Consider the following 24,719-nt stretch of genomic DNA (forward strand, 5'->3'; position numbering starts at 1 on the left):
CTTACCAAATGATATGGTAAAATACTGTGTTTATCATGCAATGACACTATAACTGTGCCAAAAAAGACAACATATGTTGCCATAACCAGGCTGAAGCCTCATCACAATATTCCCAATTCATGGGAAAGCAAGAGTTGGGAGAATTCGAAATTTTAAAATAGAATAACTCATCACAGCATAATTTCTTCACAAAAATAAGAAAATGTAACCAAAGTACATTTACAAGCAGCCCATTTGTTAGCCAAGCAAAGCCAATTACTGATGGTGACTTAACGTCACATTTTTTTAACGCAGTAGCCCAAAGAAATGTGTCTAGAAAAAATAAAACTATTGGCCTTTTGATGAGAATAGTTGCTTGAAGAGTGAGGACACTGCATACAAAATCAACTGTTAATTATAAAACAAGGCAAATGACTTTGAGGGTTTTTCCTTGGCTCTTAATGAGTCAGTACTGTCAGCTGTTATTTGGAAGATCTGTGCTGTTTGAAGCAACTGAAAAATTGTTTCTATTTATAGGCTCTGTGGAACAACTACTAGTTAGTAAGTCAGTACAACCTGAAGTGGGATCTACTAAGATGTGATACAACTGATGGTGGTAAAAATATGCACGGAGCAGGAAAAAGTAGGTGGTCACATTTAAAAACCTGTGAAAATGTACTTGCGTGTTGTGACTTTTGTCATACACCTTTGTTTTCTTCTAAACAAGAATTAACATTGTTCATTGTTAGTTGGTGTCTCATTTCTGCAAAGATGTAGAAAGAGGGAATGAAATCAAACTGTCTGTATGTATGCTGACTTCCCTTCAGTTGACCACGACTGTTCTGGGATTCAGCCACATCTACTTCCAGCCTAAATGTAATTTTTAAAGAACTTTAAAACATGTTTCATGTTACACTAAGGATAGTTATGTAATTAAGGTTGCTTTTGTTGTTAATCCCCACCTGAGGATATGTTTATTGATTGGTGGGGGGGGGAACATTGATGTGAAAGAGAAACGTCAGTAGGTTGCCTCATACACGCCCAACCGGGGACCAAACCCGCCACCTAGGGTATGTGCCCTGACCTGGAATCAAACCCATGACTTTTTGGCGTACAGGACACTCCAACCACCTGAGCCACACCAGCCGGGCAAGGTTGCTTTTTTTAATATTCAGCTCTCATATAAATGTTGAACTCATTTAAGATGCTTTTAATACTAGCGTTAGAGGGCTGTACATGATAGAGACGGGAAACCTAAACTCTGACAACAGCCTTTCATAGCTGAAAGTACTAGTTCTTTAATCCTTAATTCTTGAGTATTAGTTCTTTAATTTGTTCAACAGAATTCTACTTTGATGCATATGTTTTTTTCAGTTTAATTAAGCACGTTTATCTGTAAAACTAATAAGTATTAATAAATTTAGGTCAGGATTGAGCTAACAGTGTTAAACTTTCCCTGGAAGGTGCCACATAAATCATGAAACACTACTGTCCTTTACGAGCAATGAGCTCCTTTGTGTAGCATAAAACAGCGTTTAAAGTAACTTATCAGAAGGCCCCCTTTGGTTTAAAGGGTACTCAAGTAATTCAACAGATGAGTGACCTTCACAGCCACGCCCCACCTCACCCCAACCATAAGCTGCAGATATAGAGAATACAGGCCATGAATAAGAACATCGAAGACCCACTGGGCGCCATCACCAGTTTTTGGAGGGGGTTTCTCGTCACTCTCCCGCAGTGAGAGGGCTGCAAGTGACTTCAAGTACATTGGCATCGCTCAGGTGATCACATTTGAGCTCTTTGTTTGGTAGAACAGTTGAAGGGCGTCAGAGGTTGGGCTCGTGGCTGACCGAGGCTGCGTTACAGTGCAGCACCCTCTACTTACATCCTCTTGTGTTCGAGGACAGAAGAAAACATCTATTTCAGAGCCTCCCGCTACGTCGGGAGATGCTTCATGTTCATAATTTTGATCCACAAAGCTCCTTTGAAACAAGCCTACTGGAATTCATGCCTTCAGTGATGGCCACTGGATACTAATCTATACAAGGACAAGCCCATCGTGACACAGAGAAAAGGGAAGTGCATGGTTTGGACCATCATAAAGTGTAACACAATTTCCTGTGTTCTGTAACAAAAGGAGATTCTTTGGTAATGAATTCTAAAGGAAATCTAGTTGGGGAACAGATTGCTTAGTTTAGAAATAAAAGACTTTAATGTTAGCATGTGCTTAATGCTGTTAATAAGTGACATGATCACACTGCTAAAATGTCAGTGAAAGAGAATCTATATGGTATCTCTATAAAAGAGGAACAGAACAGAGAAACAAGATGGCGGCGTAGGTAGCAGCTGCGCCCGCCGCCTCCCGCAACCACATCAGAATCACAACTAAAATACAGAACCACCGTCACTCAGAGCCTCCTGAGATCCGGCTGCACAGAAGCCCCACAACCAGGGAGCTGAAGAAGCACTGAGACCCGTAGGAGGGGTGGAGACGCGGGGGGATCGGGGCTGAATCCTGGAGACGCGGCCGCGGGCCCACACCTGGAGTCGCAGTTGAAACCCAGAAGGGAATCTCGGCGGCGGGGGTTTCCCAGAGGAGTGAGGGGTCCCAGCCCCACAACAGGCCCCCAGCCCAGGGCTCCAGGCCGGGAAGAGAGGTCCCCACAACTCCAGGCCGTGAAACCAGCGGGGACTGTCCCTGAGGGTCGCGGAGGCTGCGGGAGCCCCAGCAGCTCCTCTCAAGGGCCCGACACGGACTCACTCGGACGCTCCCTCTGAGCCCAGCGCCGGGCAGCAGCCGGAAAGGACCCGGGACACTCGGGGAGGAACTAACCTGCCTGAGATCCGGGCGAGAGCTGGAGGGCGGCTTCCTCCAGGCAGAAGGGCTGGCGGAGGCCATGGCTCCTTTGGCGAGTCCTCCCTGCACACAGCCGGCAGCAGGCGCCATGTTTGAGTCGCCAGCACCTGACTCACACCCTTGGCCCCGCCCCTCCCCACCTGCAGCTCATCCAGGCCATTTCCAGGGGCTTTTCTGTGCAAGTGGCCTCTCGAGCCTCATGCTTAGGACTTTCCTAAAATCTCTCAAACAAGCAACAGCAGGCCCCATATGGCTTTATAAGTGGCCCAGGCCTGGCACTAGCGGCAGCTGCACTGGCTCATAGCTTGGCCTCTCCTGGGCACCTCCAAGCCCAGCACAAGTAGCAGCCAACTGCAGTTTGCTGTGTAGCTCATGCTGGGTGGCCCTGGGCAAGACACTGGCACAGGCTGACTTTGCACCTCCCGGGAGGCCCCAGAGACAGTGCACCTGGTGGTCAGACTCGACCACGCTGGATGACAACCCTACCACATCCACGAGTGACACTCAAGGGGCGCACTTGGTGAACACCAAAGCCCCACTGAAGTAAATCCTGCTCCATAGGGGTGTCTCCAGCACAACAGCTCTCTGGCCTTAGTTGCAGCTGGTCCTCACAGCTGATTGGCCTGGGGGTCAGTTCCTCCCAGTGCCGCCAACAGCAACCAAGGCTCAACTACGACAGGACAGTGCACATAGCCCACACAGGGGAGCACCTAGAAGGCCCAGCTCAGGTGACTGGGGAGGCTGAGCCACTGGACCCTACAGGACACCTACTACACAAAGCCACTCTACAAATCCCAGGAGACACAGCAGCTCTACCTGATACATAGAAACAAACACCTGGAAGCAGCCAAAATGCGGAGGCAAAGAAACATGTCACAAAGGAAAGAACAGAAGAAATCTCTAGAAGAGGAACTAAATGAAATAGATGCAAGCAAGCTAACAGAGTGTTCAGAATAATGGTTATAAGGATGTTTAAGCAGACTATTAGGGAAATAACTGAGAAAATCTAAAACATAATAAAGTACCAATCTGAAATGAAGGCTACGGGAACTGAAATGAAGAATAACTTACATGGAATCAACAGTAGAGTAGAGGACACTGAGAATCAAATCAGCAATTTGGAATATGAAGAAACAAAAAACACCCAACCAGAAGAGCAAAAAGAATCCAGAAATATGAAGTTAGTATAAGGAGCCTCTGGGACAACTTCAAGAGGCCCAAATTCGTATTATTGGGGTGCCAGAAGGGGAAGAAAGAGACCAAGGAATTGAAAACCCATTTGAAAAAATAATGACAGAAAACTTCCCCTACCTGGGGAAAGAAATCAACTTACAAGTCCAGGAAGCACAGAGGGTCCCAAACAAGAGGAACCCAAAGAGGCCCACAGCAAGACACATCATAATTAAAATGCCAAAGGTTAAAGACAAAGAGAGAATCTTAAAAGCAGCAAGAGAAAAGCAGTTAGTTACCTACAAGGGGGCACCCATACGACTGTCAGCTGATTTCTCAACAGAAACTTTGCAGGCCAGAAGGGAGTGGCAAGAAATATTCAAAGTGATGAAAAACATGGAACTACAACCAAGATTGCTCTACCCAGCAAAGCTATCATTTAGAATTGAAGGCCAGATAAAGAGCTTCTCAGACAAGGAAAAGCTAAAGGAGTTGATCACCACCAGACCAGCACTACAGGAAATGTTGAAGGGTCTTCTTTAAGAAGAAGCTAATGAACAAATGAATCTGATGAACTAAATAAATCCAGAGACATTGACGCATGTAACAGACGATCATATTTCAGAGGAATGAGGGAAGGGGGCGTGGAGGGTGGGGAGAGATTAACCAAAGAAGTTATATGCATAACCCATGGACACAGTTAATAACGGGGTGAAGGCCTGGGAAGGGGGTGGGAGGGAAGTGGAGGGGATCAATTGGGGGGAAAAATGGGATACCTGTAATACTCTCAACAATAAAGATTAAAAAAAAAAAAAAAAAGTAACAAGCATTTAAGGTGTCTAAGTGATCTGCTTCCACGTATAAGAGGAAATACGCTCTAAGTTGGTAAGTATGTGGGAAAGGAGTGTAGGCGTTTTCTGCAGAAGGCTCTTACCTTAGACATGTTATTTGTGCAAATCCACTGTCCAAAAGTGCCACAGATCAGACAAAACGTTAGCAGATTAGGACTTGTAAATGGGGGCTATCGCGGATGGTCGCACTGAGTACCTTCATCGTGGTTTACAGGCAAGTGGATGTGCTGCATTTACCGCTCATGTGGTTGGTATATGTGGGTGTTTTTCCCCCTAATCAACAGTATCAGAACTATCACTTTTACAAGTACATACTTGATAATATAATGTATATACCAAAGATACTGTATAACCTCAGAATCAGCAAGTTTACAGGTATTTCAAAATAAGGAAAATTTGCTAGTTTATAATATAATGGAGTAACAGTTTTTCCATGGGTTCTTTTGATTCTTATGTATCACGATTACTAGCTTCCATTTTTACGAGCATGGTTTATAAATCCTTTGTATTTGATTTTCCTAGTGAAGGCAGTTTTGCCAGGCACATGCTGTATTTCCAGTACTTGTCTGTTGATTACAGTGTACTCAAGTTTTATATAGTCTGTTCCAATTGTCCTCAGGATCATTTACTGCACCTCAAAAGACCTATGTTAGGGCCAGGTTGTAGACGTGCATTCTGCCTGCAGTAGCTAGCTCTGCTGGACTATTAGGAAACGTGTATCTGTAAAGCAATTCAGATTGTCAGTGCAGACGCAACTTCATGTAGACAGCTGCTAAATATCATCAACCGGGCTTTATTACGGTATAACAGGAGGGGTTTTGTGGTTAAGCACTTCCTTGAATGTCTCACGGTTGTATTTAGATGTAATTTTCTTTATCTTTGAAGGAAACAAACCCCCTTTCACTGAACAATGGCAAATAGTTAACTAATAGGTACATATTATAAGCATATACAAAATGTAGGTCTATTTGATGATGCATCATTCAAATAAAATGTATCCTGCAAATCTAACGAGATATGCCATCTCTCAAAATTATAACCCCCGAGAACTGCAATCCCCACACTACACAGCCCATTGAAGATTATTTACTGTATGAAACAAAAAGGGAACCACTGCAACTTAATGAAAAAAATTTTATTTTTTAAAAATGTTTTCAAATCTGAATCTAACGTGTATTGGCTCATGTATTTCAATAATTACACGAATGACTTAAATGGAGAAAGGATTCAGAGTACTCTAGCAAGGTAAAGAATAAAAATCTCTCTTTTCCCCTAGCTTCTAGTTTGACAAGAGGGAACCCCTAACAATCCTGTTCCCAAAAAAAAACGGCAATACTGTGCTTCGAAAAATATCGGGTTGCATATCATTCTTAATACATCACATAATGCTGCCGCCTGTAAGACTCCTAGCAGGAGCTACAGGTTCCAACCTGGCACTTCAGGTAAAGAAGACTTTGATGACCAAACAATGCTTTAAGTTAAAAGTAAAAATATATCTTATGAAATTTCTTGAAGCAGATTGTCAGGTTAAAATATTTAGCTTTAAAACAAAACAAAAAAACTGCCATCCTATTGTTCAAATAATTGCTCTCAAATGATCTATAAAATGGACTGAGCTGATACTGGTTCGTCCATTAACTCATTTAAAACTGTACTTTTGGCAAGGATGAGTAATTACAAGGATGTTATTACTCCATTATCCTATGGCCTTCTAATCCGTTTTGTGATAAATTTTTGTCTAACTCAGATTTTGAACAGTTTAACACCATTTCCTCCTGGATCAAATACCAGTTCCTTAGCTGTGTAGTTTTAAAAGCTAATCTGCTTTAAACTCTAAAAATCAGTACCAAAAAAATGTACACCGCTTATTCCAATCACTAACATTTACAAAACTTCCACTCCAACAAATTAAGAGTAAATAAAAATTTTTTTTTTTAAATAGTGCATACAAGGCACAAGAGCTGCTCCGTATATTTACTGAAACCCAACATTTTGGCATCAACAAACACACACTTCAGTTTATCTTGAAACTCAATTTCCAAACAGCACGCCATTGAGTTATGCTGAACTAAATTTCCCAAAGTATATAATTTTCGATAGTTTGCATCATTTAATCTTAATAGATGAGGAACTATATCGTTTAACTGTCATACTTTTGATGAGAGAACACAGAAATAATATAGACATAAATGCAGGATTCATCTATTGACCTATCAGGAATTCTTAACAGAAATTCGGTACTTTTGCTATGTTCAAAGAAAAAAACTAAAAAAAACACACATAAGCCCTGGCCAATGCGGCTCGGCTGAGCGTCCTCCCAGGCACCAAAGGTCGCCAGTTCAATTCCGTCAGGGCACGTGCCCGGGTTTCGGGCTCAGTCCCCAGCAGGGGGCGTGCAGGAGGCAGCTGATGGATGTTTCCCTCTCCCGTCCTCTCTCTGTCTAAAATCAATAAAAAAATTTAAAAAAAAATTTTAAGCCAAACTGGCTAAAGAATATCATAAAAAAAAACCAATTTTCATAATTCTTATAGATTTTCCCCCAATTTAAGAAGAAGAGATGAAAATATATTTCAGATGTAATACAAATGTATTCATTCTGACAAAAATATTCTAGCCAATTGCTTATCAGTGAGCTCAGCATCAGTGATCATAGCCATTGTCTAGCAGGGAACAAAAGCTAGAATTAGATTAAATTCTAGCAAGAGTGGATGTGGCCTTCAACTGTAGGTCATTTGGAACTTGTAATGAAGTCACTCAGTCTGAAGCTGGATTCACATCAGAAGGAAAGAACAGAAGTCTGACCGGCTACCTCCACGTTTTCATGGGTAACAGGTTTTACGAATAAATCTTACCATTATAATATGACTGGAAACCTTTTGTATCTCAGTATGTTCATCTTAATTTTCTGGATGAGAATCATGATAAATTGTGCTACTGAATTATCTGGGTGAAAACTGGCCCATGAATTTACCCAAAGTTTTTATAATAGAAGATATTTTTGCCCTTGATTCATAAACCATAATTATTTTTAATATTTCACAGGAATTTGTTTTAGTTGAAACAATCTGTATCCTGAATTTAAAATGTGATGTTTTAAGCAACAGCTTGGAGAGAACTAATCAGTTCATATTCTGCAAATCCAGCCACATGGAAATGGGAACGTCAGGCCAGTGGTGCCGTCCTGCGGGAAGCCTGTTCCATCCATCTACAGCATTGATACCTTGAAATGAAACAGAAAACAGAAAACTACTGTGTTAAGTATTTAAAAAACACACCTAACCAACTTATTCATTCAACAAACAACTCACTGTTTGATGCAACAACATCCCTTGTTCAAAATAAAACGTTTTCTATACTAGAAGGCTCAGTGGCTCTTGAATACTGACCCCTACATCTAGACCAGAGGATCGTGTCACGATGCAGAAGATGCAGATTCTGATGCGGTGGGACTAGAGCAAGGCCCAGGATTCTGCATTTCTATTAAGCTCAGGCGAGGGCAATGATATTGGTTTGGGACCCCAATTTGAGTGGCAGGGCTCTTCTATGTTCTACATTTGTCTGAGGCTACTAAGCATTTAGGAGTGAGAACTGAGTTCGATGGATGACTTAGGGAAATAAGTTTGAAATTTCAGGTGCATAGAAGCACAGCATTTTTTGTTTATAATTTATAAGGAAGGCTGGATAGGCTAAATTTAATCTACACTCTAGCATTAGTCTAGGTCTAGGCACATTCTAACTATCTGGGACATGTGCTAAGAAATAGTTTATTTATTAAAAGGCCACAGATCATTTACTAATTAGTTCAAAAAGAGAATGTAACATAAAGGAATTCAGCAATATGATTAAATTGAGCATATGATCAATATAAATGCACTGAATGAAATGCAAGTCTGAGATGTAAAGCAGACAAACTAAAAAACTTTTTAAACTGGAAAAACTGTAACTACATTAAGATAATTCAACTTTTAAAAAATATTTTAATGTTACTGGTTATATCAATAGAATGAAAAACATTATATCAGAAAACTCACTTTTTTTATTAATGTCAATGCAGCTGATTCATGCTGCCATTTCGTTATATGACCATGAATGTCTTATATTCAAATGTAGTAAAATCAGGTTTTTGTGAGATTTTTAATTTTAACAGTTATTTTATCACTTATTTTCTAAATGCTCATTTAGAACCTACTCTGTGTCTGGTACTGGGCAGAGTGCTGAGAACAAGGTTGACCAAACACAACTCCGGTCTTGTGCCGAAACACTGGGACGTCCACAGGACACGATGTTACTATGTAAACTTGTAAACTATTTAACATGTGACCTCACAAGCAATGGTGATCATCACTAATAATTCAAAATACGCAAAAAAAAAAAAAAAAATCCTGTGAAACTACGTGCTTTACAGATCTATGTTCTGTACAGTATTTATTTGTGGTATTGGTTAGTGATTCACATTTGTTTATTCATAGTTACATTTTAAGAATTATTTCCAGAAGTTTAATATTGTTTCTTTGCTATTTAACCATATAAGAAGATTAAGTTTTTGCCCCCTAAGCACAGTTAGGATTAATCTGATCCACTCTACCATCTTACGCAGTCGTCCGAAACCAGAATCAACGGGCAAATGGCCAGATCAGCATTTTGCTGTTATTAAAGAGCTACTCATTAAAACCAAACCAAACAAATTTTAAAAGATTTAAAAAACAACAGCACAGATTTCGAGGATTAAAATGGGTTAAAAAAACAAACACACAAACTAAAAAACAAAAATAACTCATATCCATGATGTATTTTGACACAAATGATTTTGTTTTAGATGCTACCGTCTCGCTTCTTAGACTTGACGATTCTAGACTGAAGTTTTACAGAGTTGTCTTGATAATTTTAATGTTCAAGTCTTTACATTTGTGCTTATAATGGTACAGATAGTTGTTTGTTGTTTTGTCTACATGTGTATGGCTTTGTTCCAAAGGGGCTTTCTCATATCTTTCTACTGACTGCAGGCCTATAAATAGGTTATGTAGTAAAGAAACTGATTTTGAAGGACAGGTTTTTAAAAATTATGGTTTAAAGAAAGTGATCTGGGACGCCTGTTATTTTAAGAATGACATATGCCAAGTGTCCTACTGTCACCAAAAATAGGGATAAAAGGTTTATGCTAACATATGATTATGATGTACTCAGGCCCGGGGAGATTCTGCGAATGGGTGATCCACGGCATGACCACTATAGATCTGAAGGGCTAGAAAACTTTTTTTAAAAACTGTACAATCCTATGAAATGATAAGACAGTTAATGTGTACACTTTAATATTTTAGGATCTTTCCTTGCTATTTAATGTATTACTCTAAAAATGAATTTTGTGCATCAACTTTTTATTTTTATCAAGTTGACCTACATACTAGCTAGTCCTGAGCTAGGTCCGTGTCAGAGGTCTCCGGCACGACCGATGCAGTCCCAAGGTCAGCGAAGGCATCTTTTCATTCGCATTGCTCAAAAATAAGTGATAATGTTTATGGAAACAAGGTGCCCTAAGAGAACCAGAAAAGTGTTAAAAATATAAAACGTAACAATAAAGGAAAAACTCAACTTACTTTCCTAAGACAGGAATTTACTCTGTTTGAAGAGCTAGGTCTCGTTCTCCATGGTGAGCGCAGGGTTGCTCATGCCTTCAAGAAAGAACATTCGTGAGTCCTGTGGCCGCTGGGCACAGCGGCAGAGGCCTGGCGCCCCGCCCTGGCTTCCCCGCGCCCCCCCAGGCGCCTGTGCAGTGCGCAGTCCGCTGTTTGTCAGCAAGATGGCCATATAAACGCACACATGACAAGCAGCGTCGGCCACAGGCACTGTCACAAAAAAAGCACTTGAAAACGGGGCCACACCCCTGGGGAACCAAAGACGCCCCGGAGCCGGCTCCTGTCGTGCGCGCCCCAGGCCCTGCTCCCGGCCTCGCCGCCTAGTAACCGACCCGAGCCCGTCGCCTCGCCCTTCTCAGGGCTCCTTTGACACCACCCTTCACACTTCACTCCTCGCGTCTGTCACCCTAATGGGGAAATCTGTCCAGATGCCAAATAATGACCAGCCCGTTAGAAACCAGGGAGCGTTCCCGCGCTCAGGCCACTGTGGGGTGGGACGCGGGCCCCCTGAGAGCAGAGCCCTGTGTCGCCAGCCCCCCAAGCACGACCGCTCCTCTGCCTCTAAGGAAGCTGGGCGGACAGGTGTCACCGGCTTTGTCCAGGTCCGGCCGCGCCCTCCCACACGGGTCTGCAGGCGGGGGGCACGTGGTGATGCTCAGGTGGCCGGGTGGCGGCGGGCTCACAGTCACTGCCACGGGGACACAGCGGCTCACAGCAGCGAGAGCCGCTCTGCACACTCACAGCCGTGAACCTGCCTGTCCCCCGCCCGGGATGTTCTCCAGGGCCAAGCCTTTCTGAAGAAAGCCAGTGCTTCAGGAGACAATGCCCGGTTATGTATTTCATAACGACCTTCGGGTTTTTAGTCAGGACAATCCCCTTGTTTGTCACCATCACTGAATCCCAGAGAGATCTCAAAGGAAACAGTCAAGTGCAGCGAGGCCAAGTTAAGCAGCGTGAGAGTTTGACGAGACTGGGCGCGAAGGAGAAGGGGCAGGGGAGCCCAGCTGTCACCCTGGAGACCGGCCCTGGGCGTCTCAGTGGAGGGCGGTGGCTCCGGCTCCCGCAGGGCCCCGCGCCTGCCGTCTGCATGTCCGACGGCACGGCTCTGCCTAACCCTTCCCAGCGCTGAGGAACAGGAGTGTTTCCAACACAGGGAGGCTCAGCCTGAGGCTGGTAACTCAACGAACGTCGCATCCTAAGTAGGTGCCCAAACTGGGATTTGAATAGGTCTGTCTGACTTCAAAGCCTTGCTGTTCTTTGCCAATAAAGAAGTAATCAAAGGATTAAAATCAACAACAATAACAAGAGAAATATGAAGAAATTACAGGTAGCTAAAGTTATAGTAATTATGCAACCACTTCAACCTTTTTAAATTGGATGGAAACCTAGGGTAAAAGAACTGTGTAATTTGAAATCCTTTACAGCAGATATTTTTCAACCTTCTGTCTGAAAAGGGCGTGGCTCAGCAGTTGAGCCTCGACCTGGGATCCAGGCGACCGGGGTTCGATTCCCGGTCAGGGCACAGGCCCGGGTTGCGGGCTGCAGCCGATCAATGACTCTCTCATCATTGATGTTTCTCTCTCTCTCTCCCCTTCTCCCTTCCTCTTTCTGAAATCAATAAAGATATATTTAAAAAATAATAATAAAATAAAAATATAAAAATAAAATATGTACGGAAAGCCAAACAAGCACACCCTTACCAGCTTTGTCTTTTCCGGGGTTCACGCTGCCGTCTGCCCAAGACTGAGAATCAGGAAGGAGGTGGCTCTGCGACTCTCTCAGGGGCTTTGCAGGAAACTGATGGTTTTCAGGACTGAACAACAATAATCGTCATCACATTAACTCTTAACAGCACTAAGGCGAGCGTTTCTCAGAGCATGGCACTCAAACCACTGCGGTGCTTGCGAGATGCTGTCGGAGTTACCCAAGGGAATGGGGGGACACAGGAACCAGCACATCACGCTGGCTCACACTGAGAAACGTGTCCTCTCTTCGGCTCTCTTTTCACAATCTTTAACTCTGGCAAATTTCCATTTTTAATACAGCCCCAGCTTCGGACTTTAGCTGGTAAGGGAATCTAGTTAGACCTATCAGTATTTTATTACCAATTTTACGCTGTTAGATTCTATTTACGACAAATCATACTAGTTTCTCATTTGTGACCGTGATAGGAAGTTTGGTTTAAAAATAAATCTCTGTGCCAATTTAAATAAATATATTGAAGAAAAATATTATTTTTAAGTGGTATGTGGATATGAAAAAAATATATGAGGGTGATGGTAGAAAGACAGGTTTGAGGAAAAACTGATCTAGTGTTTCTAAAGTGGCCTGACTGGTCTTGAACAAAGAACTCTCTGTCCTCGATGAGACTGAAACAACAAATTTGAGGATCATCTTGCAGGAATGTCGAAAACATCTGACATTATCAGGTCTTACAAACCTGGTGTTTACTTTGGGAAAATGAAGAGTCTTAAAAGAAGAACTTAAGTTTAAAACTGAAAACCTGCCATACATTGACATATTGGATGGTATGAAAAAAAATATACATAAATTAACATTTGAGTTATATAGAAAAAATTATTGGCATAGAAGCTTATTTTAGAACGCCCTGAAATACTACTTACAGTAATGTTCAAAAGAAAAAAAACCTACTTAAAATTCTTCCAAGAATAACTTCACGTATTTCAATTGTCTATAATTATTATTTTTTAAAGGACATGCTTTTGCACCTTACTAATAACTTCATATCTAAAATTTGAGAATATTTCAATTTTGTGCAGCTTTAACACACCCTTAGAAAAATTTTGAAGGTAAATCTTTTAAAAAAATCATATGAAAAATCTCTTTTACTCTAATTCTTATTATTCCTCAGGAAAGAGGCCATATACCAGGTGCAGAATACTAAGTCCTGGGTTAGGGACTCCTTGGAGATTGATTGCGGGCAAGGATCCATTCATTCAATGATATTCATTGAGTACCTGTTACATCAATGAATAAAGTATTTGATCTCATGGAAATTTCATTGTAACTGAGGAATAATAGTAATAAATAAATAAATATAAAAAGTCAGGTGACAATATGAGCTATGACAATTTTTTTAAAAAAAGGACAGTGTACAAGGAAATGTTGGAGCAGGCTACTATTATTATACAAAAGCTTGCCCCTATTTGTGAAGTTATATCTGAGTAAAAGTGAATGAAGAGAAGGCACAGGCCATTCAGAATTCTGGAGGAAGAACATTTAGGAAGAGCAATCAGCAAGTTCAAAGGCACTAAGTAAGGGGCAAGCTTGGTACATCTAAGGAACAGCCAAGATCTGTGTGTCCAACAATTGTGAGTAGCTGAAAAGTGGTTAAGGGCTGACATCAGTGGAGAGGTGCTGGGGGCCAGACTAGATAGGACGAGGTAAGAACACTCCTTAGTCTTTATTCAGAGTAAGATGGGAAATCAATGGAGGTTTTTGAGCAGAAGAGTGGCACAATCTGATTTATGTTTTAAAAGGATCATGCTGACTTCTTAATGAACAGACTGGAGTAGGGCAAAAATGGAATCAGGAAGATCAGTTAGGAATTGAAACAATTCATGTGAGAAATTATATGAATATATTTTGAGGGTGAATCTGACGGGGTTTGCAAATGGAGTAAAGGTAACTAAAGAAAGGAATGAGAATGACTCGAGTTTTGGGCCCGAGCACCTGGGAGAACAGAGGTCATGGATACTGATTCATCTATGGAAGAATGGAGGTTACAATCAGGTTTCAGGTGGGCGTGAGGTCAAGAGTTCTGCCTTGCACCTGTTCAGCTGGCCATGACTTTTAGGCATTTAAGTGGGAATGTTGGGTGAATAGTCAGATATAACACTCTGGAGCACAGAGGAGATACCAGCATTAACCACAGAAATTTTATAGGGGTTAATGGGGGAATTATAGAATTCTGTAGAAGATACTTTAGTTGTCAAAATCCAATCTCAACATTTAAAGGAAAGGGAAGAGAAGCCTAGTTACTTGACCTCTTCAAGATGACCTAGCTGGGTAACAGCACCAGAACTGGATTTCTCCCAGTGCCCTCGGTACACTTAGTGGGAGAGACATTATCTCTAAAACCCAGAGTCTTAAACTACAAAAACCACTTAATAAAGATAATCATTATTGAAAACTGTTAAATTTTCTAAAAGCCTCAAAACATAACAAATAACTTATTAAAACTAGATTTTTCTGCACCAAAGTATAAGGAAAACCATTAACATTTAGCTCTGTGGAATTTTCAAGCCAAAATTCACAGAGCATGACCCAAAATACTCTGAATGTCCCTGTGAAACACATGTAAATCCCTCCTCATTAACTGATAGTCTGACCTATACATAGCTCCCTCTAGGGATGGGGTGGCAAACAGGTTTCATCTCATGACAATTTAAAATAATTTGGAATGACTGCCAGGATCACAGCCTTGAGAAGCATTCTGCGGTCACACCAGGCTCCAGAGGAGAAAGTACTGTTAGCAATAAGAAATCTGCACTAGACAGGGGGAGTGTAGGTATGGGTGCTGTGTACACAGTATTCTGGCAACTAAGAAAACCTCTAAAATTTAACTAAGAATGCTATTATGGTTATGCTTTTGCTATTGAATTTCATTAAAAATTAGAAGTATGGCCATATTCAAATAACTGTCTTAACAATATAAAAATTCATGTTTAAAATTTATTCATATATGCTTAGCATTTTAAACCTTTAAGTAATTTTGCCTTTTCCCAGGGAGTAGTCAAGTCAGAATCAAATTTCAGGTCTTCCTCAGATTCTTGATAGACTAGAACCCAAACAGACTTTAAAGTGCAGGCAAAAGTCTCCAGACAGTAAATTTCCAAGAGCCCTTCCTTGCTCTCTCCACAGAAATGGCTCAGATAATGCTTAGAGGTCTCTAAAGAGCACTAGGAATACGTTGCACCTTGTTAACGGTGCACCTTGTTAACAAAACTGCCAGGCAGGGGGCTGGGATCCCATTTGGTCTCCAGAGGCCTGATCAGGGAAGTTCTCTGACCTCTTTATAGCAGTTACCAGACAGGGAGGACCTGGAGGGTCAGAGGAAAGTTTACCCTGGGTCGGCTCACCTGATCACTAGGGGAGCTAATTTGGACTTTTTTTTTCTTGTAAGCACTATATTTTACAAAATCATAACATATTTCAGTCAACCAAAATGTTTAAAGAATTAACAACCTGTTTACCTACCACCCAGATTAATAACAGAATTTACAAGTATAACTGAAGCTCCCTATACTTTCCTCCCTCATTCCAAGTGGAAACCATTGTAGTAAATTATGTTCTTAAAACTTTTTTTCAAAGAAATGTAACCAAAGGATACCATGAGGATAAAGTATGTTATTTGAAAGTAAAACAGAAAAAACAATATGGGATTACTTTTTAGACGTTGAGTTCAGTCCTGCAGGAGTAGATGGTTGTTCAGGGTCTTGGTTAACGAGGCAAGTTGGAAAGGAGCAGCCATCACCTAGACTATAATTAAAATAAAAACTTACAACTGAGCAACAAAAAAACAACAACAGAGTGAAATTTTGTTAAAGCGCTGACGTCTGAGAGCAGAACATAGTTATGTTACGGACCAAACGAATATCAGACACTGGTTTCAATACAGCATGTTCAGGGACATGGTGAATTAATTGACTTTCACATCGATATAATAGTGAATCATAAAATAATACTTTAAAAAAACAGGAGTTTCTCTGCAGAATAATGGAGCTCCTTTGTTGGATTACTTTCATTAGTTTAAGACCTGAAGAATTTCACAACAAAATACCTTGAAAAAATGGGTAGGAACCAATACTTCTTCTCATCACCAAAAACTTGTCGCATATTTTTACTGAAACCCAAGCTGAATCCATTCTTATCTGTTCCATGTCGAAATACTGGACTTCTAAAAGCCTCTACAAAAGATAGCAGAGCAATCGCATGAGTACAGAATGTATCAACTAGTAACCCGTACGTTTAGAAGTGACTGAATTAAACGAGGGAACTCTAAATTCAATGGCTAACCCCCTGTGAGTACTTATGTGCCTACCCACAGCTCAGCAATACAGAATGCCTGTTCTGTTCTAACATAATCAAATGATTACATTTATTTTAATTTCTAAGTAACCTTTTAATTATTATAGCAGCACATGTGTGTTGCAGAAAATTAGAAAATACAAACAAGCAAATAAGTTAAAACTTTACATCTAAACTTTTTTAGACAGATGGGTGGATGGATGGATGTAGATATATACAAATCTACAGCTTTTTAATTAAAATGAGACTATGCTTTACATACATTCTATAACCTGCATTTTACAGTCAGTAAGTTCCATCTTCACAATCTCATTAAAATTTTATATCATCCAGTCATACCTTTTTTCCCAGCTAACCAAAAATGTACTTGAAAGCTGGTTTGTCCAAACCAAGAGCCAAGGCAGAATCATACCTCGTGTCTAGCTATGCCCACTCTGCATATGGAAGCTGAGGTGCTGAGAGGCGGTGGGACTTGCCCAAGATCACACACAAAATAAATGTCAGAATGCAACCTGAACAAGGTCATCAGTGTTCCTGCCATAATGCTTCATTATTTTCTGAGATGCAAAAATCTAAAATTTTTTTTTTTGGAATATGAATAAACATACAAGTATAATGAGTTCTGCCCATCATTTAAAAAAGAAAACTCGTAACTAACGGTGTCAAGGTACTGTGAAGAATGTGGCAATTGGCAAAATCCTTAGCATTTGTCACCCTAAGTTATACAGCTTCATATAAAACATTTTTATAATCAGAGGACCATATTGTCCAGAGGAAGTCCTTTCAGTGTTACTAATTCAATCTATAAGCTGTAGAAGTTAAAAAGTTCTAGAAACAATTCATTTACTGTACTTTTGATGATTTAAAATTTAATTGTCCCACACATATTTTGAAATAAGATACTTTTTTTTTCTTTTGTTGCTCATGTTTTTGGTATTATATATAAGAATTTGTTGCCATGCTTGAGGTTCTGAAGATTTATCCCTATGTTTTCTTCTAAGAGTTTATAGTTTTAGTTCTCCCACTTAGGTCATTGAACCATTTTGAGTTCATTTTTTGTATATGGTGTGAGGTAGGGGACCAACCTCATTTATTTGCATGTAGATATACAGTTGTCCCAGCACCATCTGTTAAAGATACTATTCTTTCCCCATTGAATGGTCTTGGTACCCTTGTTGAAAATCAATTGGCCAAAAATGTATTAGTTCAGGAATCTCGGTTCCATTCCATTGGTCAATATCTCTATCCTTATACCAATACAATACTGTTTTGATCACTGTAAAGTTGTAGTAAGCTCTGAAAACAGTAAGAACTTTGTTTTACTTTTTGGTGGATATTGTTTTCGCTATTTGGAGCCCTTGAAATTCCATATGAATGTGGGGATCGGCTTTTCTATTTCTACAAGACCATCGAAATTATAATAGGAATTGTACTGAATCTGAAAATCACTTTGGGTAGTATTGCCATCTTAACAATATTAAGTTTTCTAATCCATGAACATAGGAAATCTTACCATTTACTTAGGTCTTTAATGTCTTTCGGCAATGCTTTGTGGTTTCAGTCTCCTAGTGTTGTACCTCCCTGATTAAGTTTATTCTTAGGTATTTTATTATTTTGGATACTTTTGTAAATGAAATTGTTTTCTTAATTTTTTGGATGGTATGTTAATGTATAGAAATACAACTGATTTTTTAAAAGCATGTTGATCTTGTGTCATCCACTTTTCAGATTTTATTTATTAGCTATGTTTTTACTGTGGATTCTTTAAGGTTTTCTACCTATAAGATCATGTAATCTGTGAAAAAGGATAGTTTCAATGCTTTCTTTACTATTTGGATATCTTTATTTCTTTTTCTTGGTTAATTTCTCTAGCTAGAATTTGCAGTACAGTGTTGAAAGCAGCAGAGAAAGAGGGCATCCTTGTTTTGTTCCTAATCTTAAAGAGAAGGTTTTCAGTTTTCACCAATGAGCATAATATCAGTTGTGGGGTTCTCATAAAGCCCTTTATCAGACTGAAGAAGTACTCTTCTAGTCTTAGTTTGTTAAGTGTTTTTATCATGAAAGGTATTGTGTTTTGTCAAATGCTTTTTCTGTATCAGTTGAGATAATCATGTATTTTTTCCCCCTTCATTCTATTAATGTGATATATTATCACTGATTGATTTTTGAATATTGAACCATCCTTGTATTCCTAAAATATATCTTATTTGGTCATGGTATATGGTCCTTTTAATATGCTGCTGGATTTGGTTTGCTTGTATTTTATTGAGGATTTTTACATCGATGTTCATAAGGGATATTGGTCTGTAGTTTTCTTGTGATGTCTTTCTCTGTCTTTGGTATTAATGCAATGCTGACCTCAGAATAAGTTAAAAAGTATTTCCTTCTAATTTTTGGCAGAGTTTTAGAAGAATTGGTGTTAACTCTCTTAAATGTTTGGTAGAATTTACCAGTGAAGCCCTCCGGTCCTTGGCTTTTCTTTGTTGGAAAGTTTCTGATTACTGTTTCAACCTCCTTGCTTGCTATTGGTCTATTCAGATTTTTTATTTCTTCTTGAGTGAGACTGGTAGTTTGTGTGTTTCTAGAAATTTGTACATTTCATCTAGGTTGACTATTTTTTTTTTTTTTTGATGTACAGTTGTTCATGGTATTCTCTAATAATCCTTTTTTATTTATATAAAATTGGTAGTCCCCACTTTCATTTATGATTTTCATAGTTTGGGACTTCTCTTTTCCTTTCTTTCTAGCTATAGGCTTGTAAAATTTGTTGTTTTCAAAGAACAGACTATTGATGTCACTGATCTTCTATTTTTAAATTCTCTATTTCTCCCATTATCTCCTCTCTAATCTTTACTATTTCCTAACTTATGCTGGCTTTGGGATAACTCTGCTCTTCTTTTTATATTTCCTTAAGGTGTAAACTTATTGATTTGAGATATTTCTTCTTTCTTAATGTAAGCGTTTATAGCTATATAATTATTTTCCTCTAAGCACTGCTTTTGCAGCATCCCACCTCTGTTGGGCTTTTGAACACATTGTTTTCTCTGCCTGAGACGTTTTGGCTCTTTTCATGACTGACTTCTAGGTTAAATATGTTTTATTTTGGTGAGCTCTTCCCTGATCACTCACCTAAACAGGTACCCTTCTACCACCCTTAGCCCTTGATTTATACCTCAGCATCCTGTTTGTTTCCTTTAAAGCACTTTGCATGTTGTAATTACTTTTATGTTTGGTTATTGATTTTTCTATGCCCCTCACCAAGCTATTCTTCCCTTGCTCACCACTGAATATACACAATGCTTTACATACAATAAACGGTCAAAAACATATGGAATGAGTGAATCTGTTTGTGTCTAAGTCACATCCCACAAAACAATGTGGGTAGTAAGAATGATTTTTACCACTTCAGAACAAGTTGACATTTAATCATATGGCAATGTGTGATGAATATCTATTCATGTACTTAAGTTCTTTTAACTACAATAATTGCATACTCACCTAATGTAGATTTATTTTTGCTGACTAGCCAACAATGATAGCCAAACAGAGAAGACAAGCTGACAGAAAACATAGCTGCGGCAAAGAATAAAAACATAATATGGAACTTGGCTTGAGTATCAGGTAGACCATTCTATAAAGAAAGGAAGAAAATGAAATGCTTTGTCAAAGGGATAAGTATTCCCCTATTTTATAAGTAAGATTGTTTTTTGCTTAAATTTAGATATGGAGAAAGATACATGGCTTTATGTTAAAACTTTGAGAAAAATATATATAGCATCAGACTAAAATAAATGTTTATTAGAATATGAATATATATGGAAAAGATATTCAAGCTTGGGATATTTATTTTGCTTTTCTATTAACCGAATCATAGAAAAACCGTGGTAATATGTGTGTAAACTGTAACAGAAGCAAGATAAAAGGAACTGTAAAATTTACTTTGGAATGTACTACTTGAATATGTTTTGTTAACATACTACAGATTTATAAATGATTAAATAATTTTATTAAAGTGCCAGAAGATGAAGGTTAATTGGCACAATGTAGCTGCTATATTCACTGATGTTTTACTTTACTACAAGCAGCATCAATTACAACACCACACAGAGCAACACATCCACAGCAATGCTTCAGGCTATGTAAATAAGAGCATCTTAGGAAAGGTTAACACTAGAGCATGACACCTGTCCAATGTGAGCCTTACAGTGCCATGGGATACAGCAGGCCATCTCAAAGCAAAGCCGGTTTGACTCGCATTGCATGTGCTGTCCAAGGAGACCTGGACTCCATCTAGAATAGCAGGGTTGGGGCTACAGACACACAGTGAAGCACCGGAGCTGCTAGGAGGCGTCTCCTTCTGATAGAAGGTCATAGTGTTTCAATGCTCTGCAGTATCTGTCAGGTTGACACAGGTCACAGGATCTCACCAATAGCTTCTGACAGCAGAGTCCTCACAGTGAAAACTCTGGTCATTCCTTTACGAATGTATTTGTGGTTGGAACTAAAACCATTCACAGAAATAAGGAGCAGTGGGGTGACATTCTGTCCGACATTCGTTGGGGATCATTCTTCAAGCTGGACTCTGGACGTGTACTTGAATGCTGGGAGCATGTCTACACGCTTAGGTATTCCTAGTGCTTAGCAATGTAACGGGCACATAGTAGCCATTCAATAAACTTTTGGAACTGAATGTGTTTAAAATCCCACATAAATTATCTAGAAATTCATAAAGTCTTACCATAATAAAGAATAATTTCATGAAAATAATAAAGCAATTCTGGCAGAGGATAACTAGTTTTTACCACTGTTTGGTGTTCAAGAGGAGTATCTTTGGATATTTAAAATACTCAATTTTAATTTTGTTTTGCTTGCACTTAAAATAAATAGTGCAGAAAACAAGTGAGTTAACTAAAGCCTAATCAAGCAATACCTAATAAAAATTCGGGGCATTACAAATATAATAGTTTTTAAAATAATCTTTTTACACATAAAAAACCCTTCTATTTTTAACTACTAAAAAAACAAACCTTCTTATACAGTGAACTCTTGTCATTCTCAGTGGTTGTGTTCTATACGGTTGTGTTCTATGAACTCTGAATTCCTCCCAGGGGAAAAAACAGGGTTAGGTTCCTGCAAACCCCTGGTCACAGCACTTTTGTCAACTGACCTATTTATAACCTGGTTTTCTGCATGTTTGTGCTTAAAGACACATTACTGAAAACGTACTTTTTATTGTTGATTCATTAACACAGAACTCACACCCAACATCACTATAACTCATGCCAGAAGGAAGCTTATCCAACACACATATTTCCTCCATAGAGCACATCACACGGGTGCTCAGAAGCACTAGACAGTATTTCAGCCCTAAGCTTGAAGACCATTTTAAACAGAGAAATGACCAACAAAAAGCACAAAAATGCAAAAAAACATGGCACTAAATAGACTGAGAAGCACACTGTGTAACAATATGAGTTCTGAAACAAGAAGGCTGAGTCTCCTTGTTTGATTCAACTGGAAATGCGCACACAGGGCCATGCAAATTTCTAGCCACTCTGTGCATGGCTGCAAATGACCACAAGAGGTCTGTGAGCACCGATTTTGTGATAGAAATGCTAGCAAGACGTGAATTCACAAATACAGAATCTGCAAATAACTACTACTGACTATATATAGATGAGCTCAATTCTACGAAATCAGTGTCTGAAATAACTCGCTAATGAAAAAACCGTATTATATATTTTTTTGTACCAAAAAAAGTCAACAAGGTAATGACTTACTGTCCAAAATTTGATAAAATACTGTAAATCTGTAGCAGCAATAAAAAGGCAGTAGAGCAGGGAATAAGCCAAGAAAAGGAGGAAAAACTTATAATTTGAAAATCCGACACAATTGTTCACCCTGTTGACAGAACAAAAACATTTTCGATGAGTTTTACATTTTCAACATAGGTATACACATGTCCGACCGTAACACAGTGTTTAGTTTCCTGTCATTTAAAGTGTACTGGCACTTCTTAAGTGTAATTCTCAAGATTTCTTTATACATACAAATATTTAAAAAATCCATTTCCCTAAAAAGGAATTCTGTGTTTAGCTTTTTCAAATTTGATACGTAATATTGCTTTAATCAGTCATGAACCACATAACCATACAGTTGACCTTTGAACAACATGGGTTTGAACTGCACAGGGCCATTCACGCACAGATTGTTTTCAATAACTATACAGTCGGCCTTCCGTATCCCCAGGTTGCACATCCATGGATTCAACCAACTGTGGGTTGAAAACAGCATTTTCAACATGACTGGGAATCCGCAGACGCGAACGGCCGACCCTGCTCACTGTTCGATGCCATTTTTATAACGGACTCGAGTCTCCATGGAGTTTGGCATCTGCAGGGGTCCAATCCCGTGTGGATGCGGACGGACAACTGATGTTTTGGGAAGTCAAAAGTTATTCCTGGGCTTTTAACCGGGCAGGGGTCAGCGCCCCGAACCCTCACGTTGTTCAAGAATCAACTGCATTTCATGTCCAATTCTACAAATAAGCACATGCCTGAAAGCACAGAACTTGTTAGAAACCTAATGCCGTTAGGCAGCTACGAGGAATTTACTCAGTTCTTTTTCTATGTTACCTTTGGGTCTGATTTCCAATTACGATTAAGTGATTTAACATATTTCAGGTTTTCCCAAATTAGATGAACATCTTCAGCTACTCCTTGCATGCCGTCAGCATAACACAGGCATATCTGTGATTCAAGCTATTCCATCAATAAACATAAATACAAATGGCCCTCATACTTCACAGTCACTATCTATCGAAGACTTGGTTTCCCCTTTTCATAGACAAGGGGATTACTGGATAATCGTGTGTAAAGGTGACACCAGCACCTAAGCGAAACCTGCTGACAGCTGCACTGGCTGAGCGAACCGCGTGAGCCGCCCGATAAGCCCGCGCACAGTGCACACACCTGGTGCTTCCTGCCCTCGGTCTGGGTCCTGCTCTGACGTCGGTCCAGCAGTCTTGCCCTCTACTGACTCTGCTAATAGACGGAAGCATTTTTCTTTCTAGACTGAAAGTGACACTGTTGGTATGAAAAATGTTTGCTCGCTGTACTGGATGAGCCCGTTCTGGAGCCTGCGGTGCAACTCTGCCTCCAGTGAGCAACGCCGAGTGCACGCTTCAAAACTGGGAGGGCAGAGCTCAGGGAAGTGCTTTTACTACAATAAAAAAATTTTAAAGGCAAATGTTGACTTGGCTTATGAGTAAACCGGAAATTTGGTGGGAAAAAGAAAATGTTTATATTTCTGATCTCAAATAATATAAGGCAAAGGGGATAGCATTAGCTTTTATCATTTTGGAACTTAAGGATCTTGTTTTACATTCATAAAAAAGCTAAAAATTGTGGGTTCACAATGAATGAAAATTAATGCAAAATGGAGGTTATTTACTGTGACCTCTTTTGAGGAGAACATCACTCTCCCAGGAGTTAAGGAGCCTTAACCTGTTCAAGGAGGAAGTCTGCATGGACAGAAGGAAAAGGTATCCTGGAGAGGGGCACAGAAGACAGCGACCCTGGCATCTCCCTCCTGTTCCTGCAACTAAGACCTTCATTCCCTGCATGTCTGTGCTTCAACCTACACCTGGCACAGCTTTCCCTAGTGCCACCCCTGAAAGAAGATAAGGCTCGTGGCACAATCGTGCTTAAGATCCAAACCCAACCTGGCTGGCAGCCTCGGTGGGATTGTCAAAAGTACGTGCGCATCAGGGTGAGAAAGTAGAGGGAAGGGTGGAAACATCGGCCTCCTTTAGTTAATTAGATTTTCAAAGAATCCTCTATGAGGACACCTAATTTCATGACTCAGAAATACTTTCTTAAATACTAACGAATCCTAAGTGGAAACCCTTATTTCAACATATGTGTGTATTTGCATATTTGTTCTTCTACTCCTTAATGCCAAGTTTTATGTAAAATAAACTGTTAAAGCTTTAGATGAATTAATTATCAGCAACTTCCAGTGAGGTATTGTGTTTATATGTACATTTTGGTGTAATTTCTGGGAATATCTTTGAATTTCTATGTTTATGCATGTGCATACAAAGAAAACCATTTGTTCTGAGCAAATATGAGAAATTAACTTTTAAATTGTTAAGCTACTGGTTTTAATTTCATGGA

At 39.6% G+C, this 24,719-nt stretch overlaps 1 protein-coding gene across 2 annotated transcripts in view; it reads right to left on the reverse strand.

The window, feature by feature from the left end:
* Positions 1-5,977: 5,977 nt before the first annotated feature.
* ZDHHC2 (zDHHC palmitoyltransferase 2) overlaps positions 5,978-24,719 on the reverse strand; it is a 50,889-nt gene continuing 32,147 nt past the window's right edge. For both annotated transcript variants that reach the window (XM_081130669.1, XM_081130668.1), the window contains 7 exons: positions 22,323-22,443; positions 20,041-20,173; positions 16,295-16,421; positions 15,901-15,993; positions 12,192-12,304; positions 10,453-10,527; positions 5,978-8,078 (listed from right to left, as the gene is read on the reverse strand). In XM_081130669.1, coding sequence (XP_080986795.1) covers positions 10,487-10,527; positions 12,192-12,304; positions 15,901-15,993; positions 16,295-16,421; positions 20,041-20,173; positions 22,323-22,443 — 628 coding nt within the window. In that variant the 3' untranslated portion in view covers positions 5,978-8,078; positions 10,453-10,486. The remainder of the gene's footprint in view (positions 8,079-10,452; positions 10,528-12,191; positions 12,305-15,900; positions 15,994-16,294; positions 16,422-20,040; positions 20,174-22,322; positions 22,444-24,719) is intronic.

The sequence above is a fragment of the Miniopterus schreibersii genome, assembly GCF_964146895.1.
Source record: "Miniopterus schreibersii genome assembly, chromosome: 2".
NCBI lineage: Eukaryota > Metazoa > Chordata > Mammalia > Chiroptera > Miniopteridae > Miniopterus > Miniopterus schreibersii.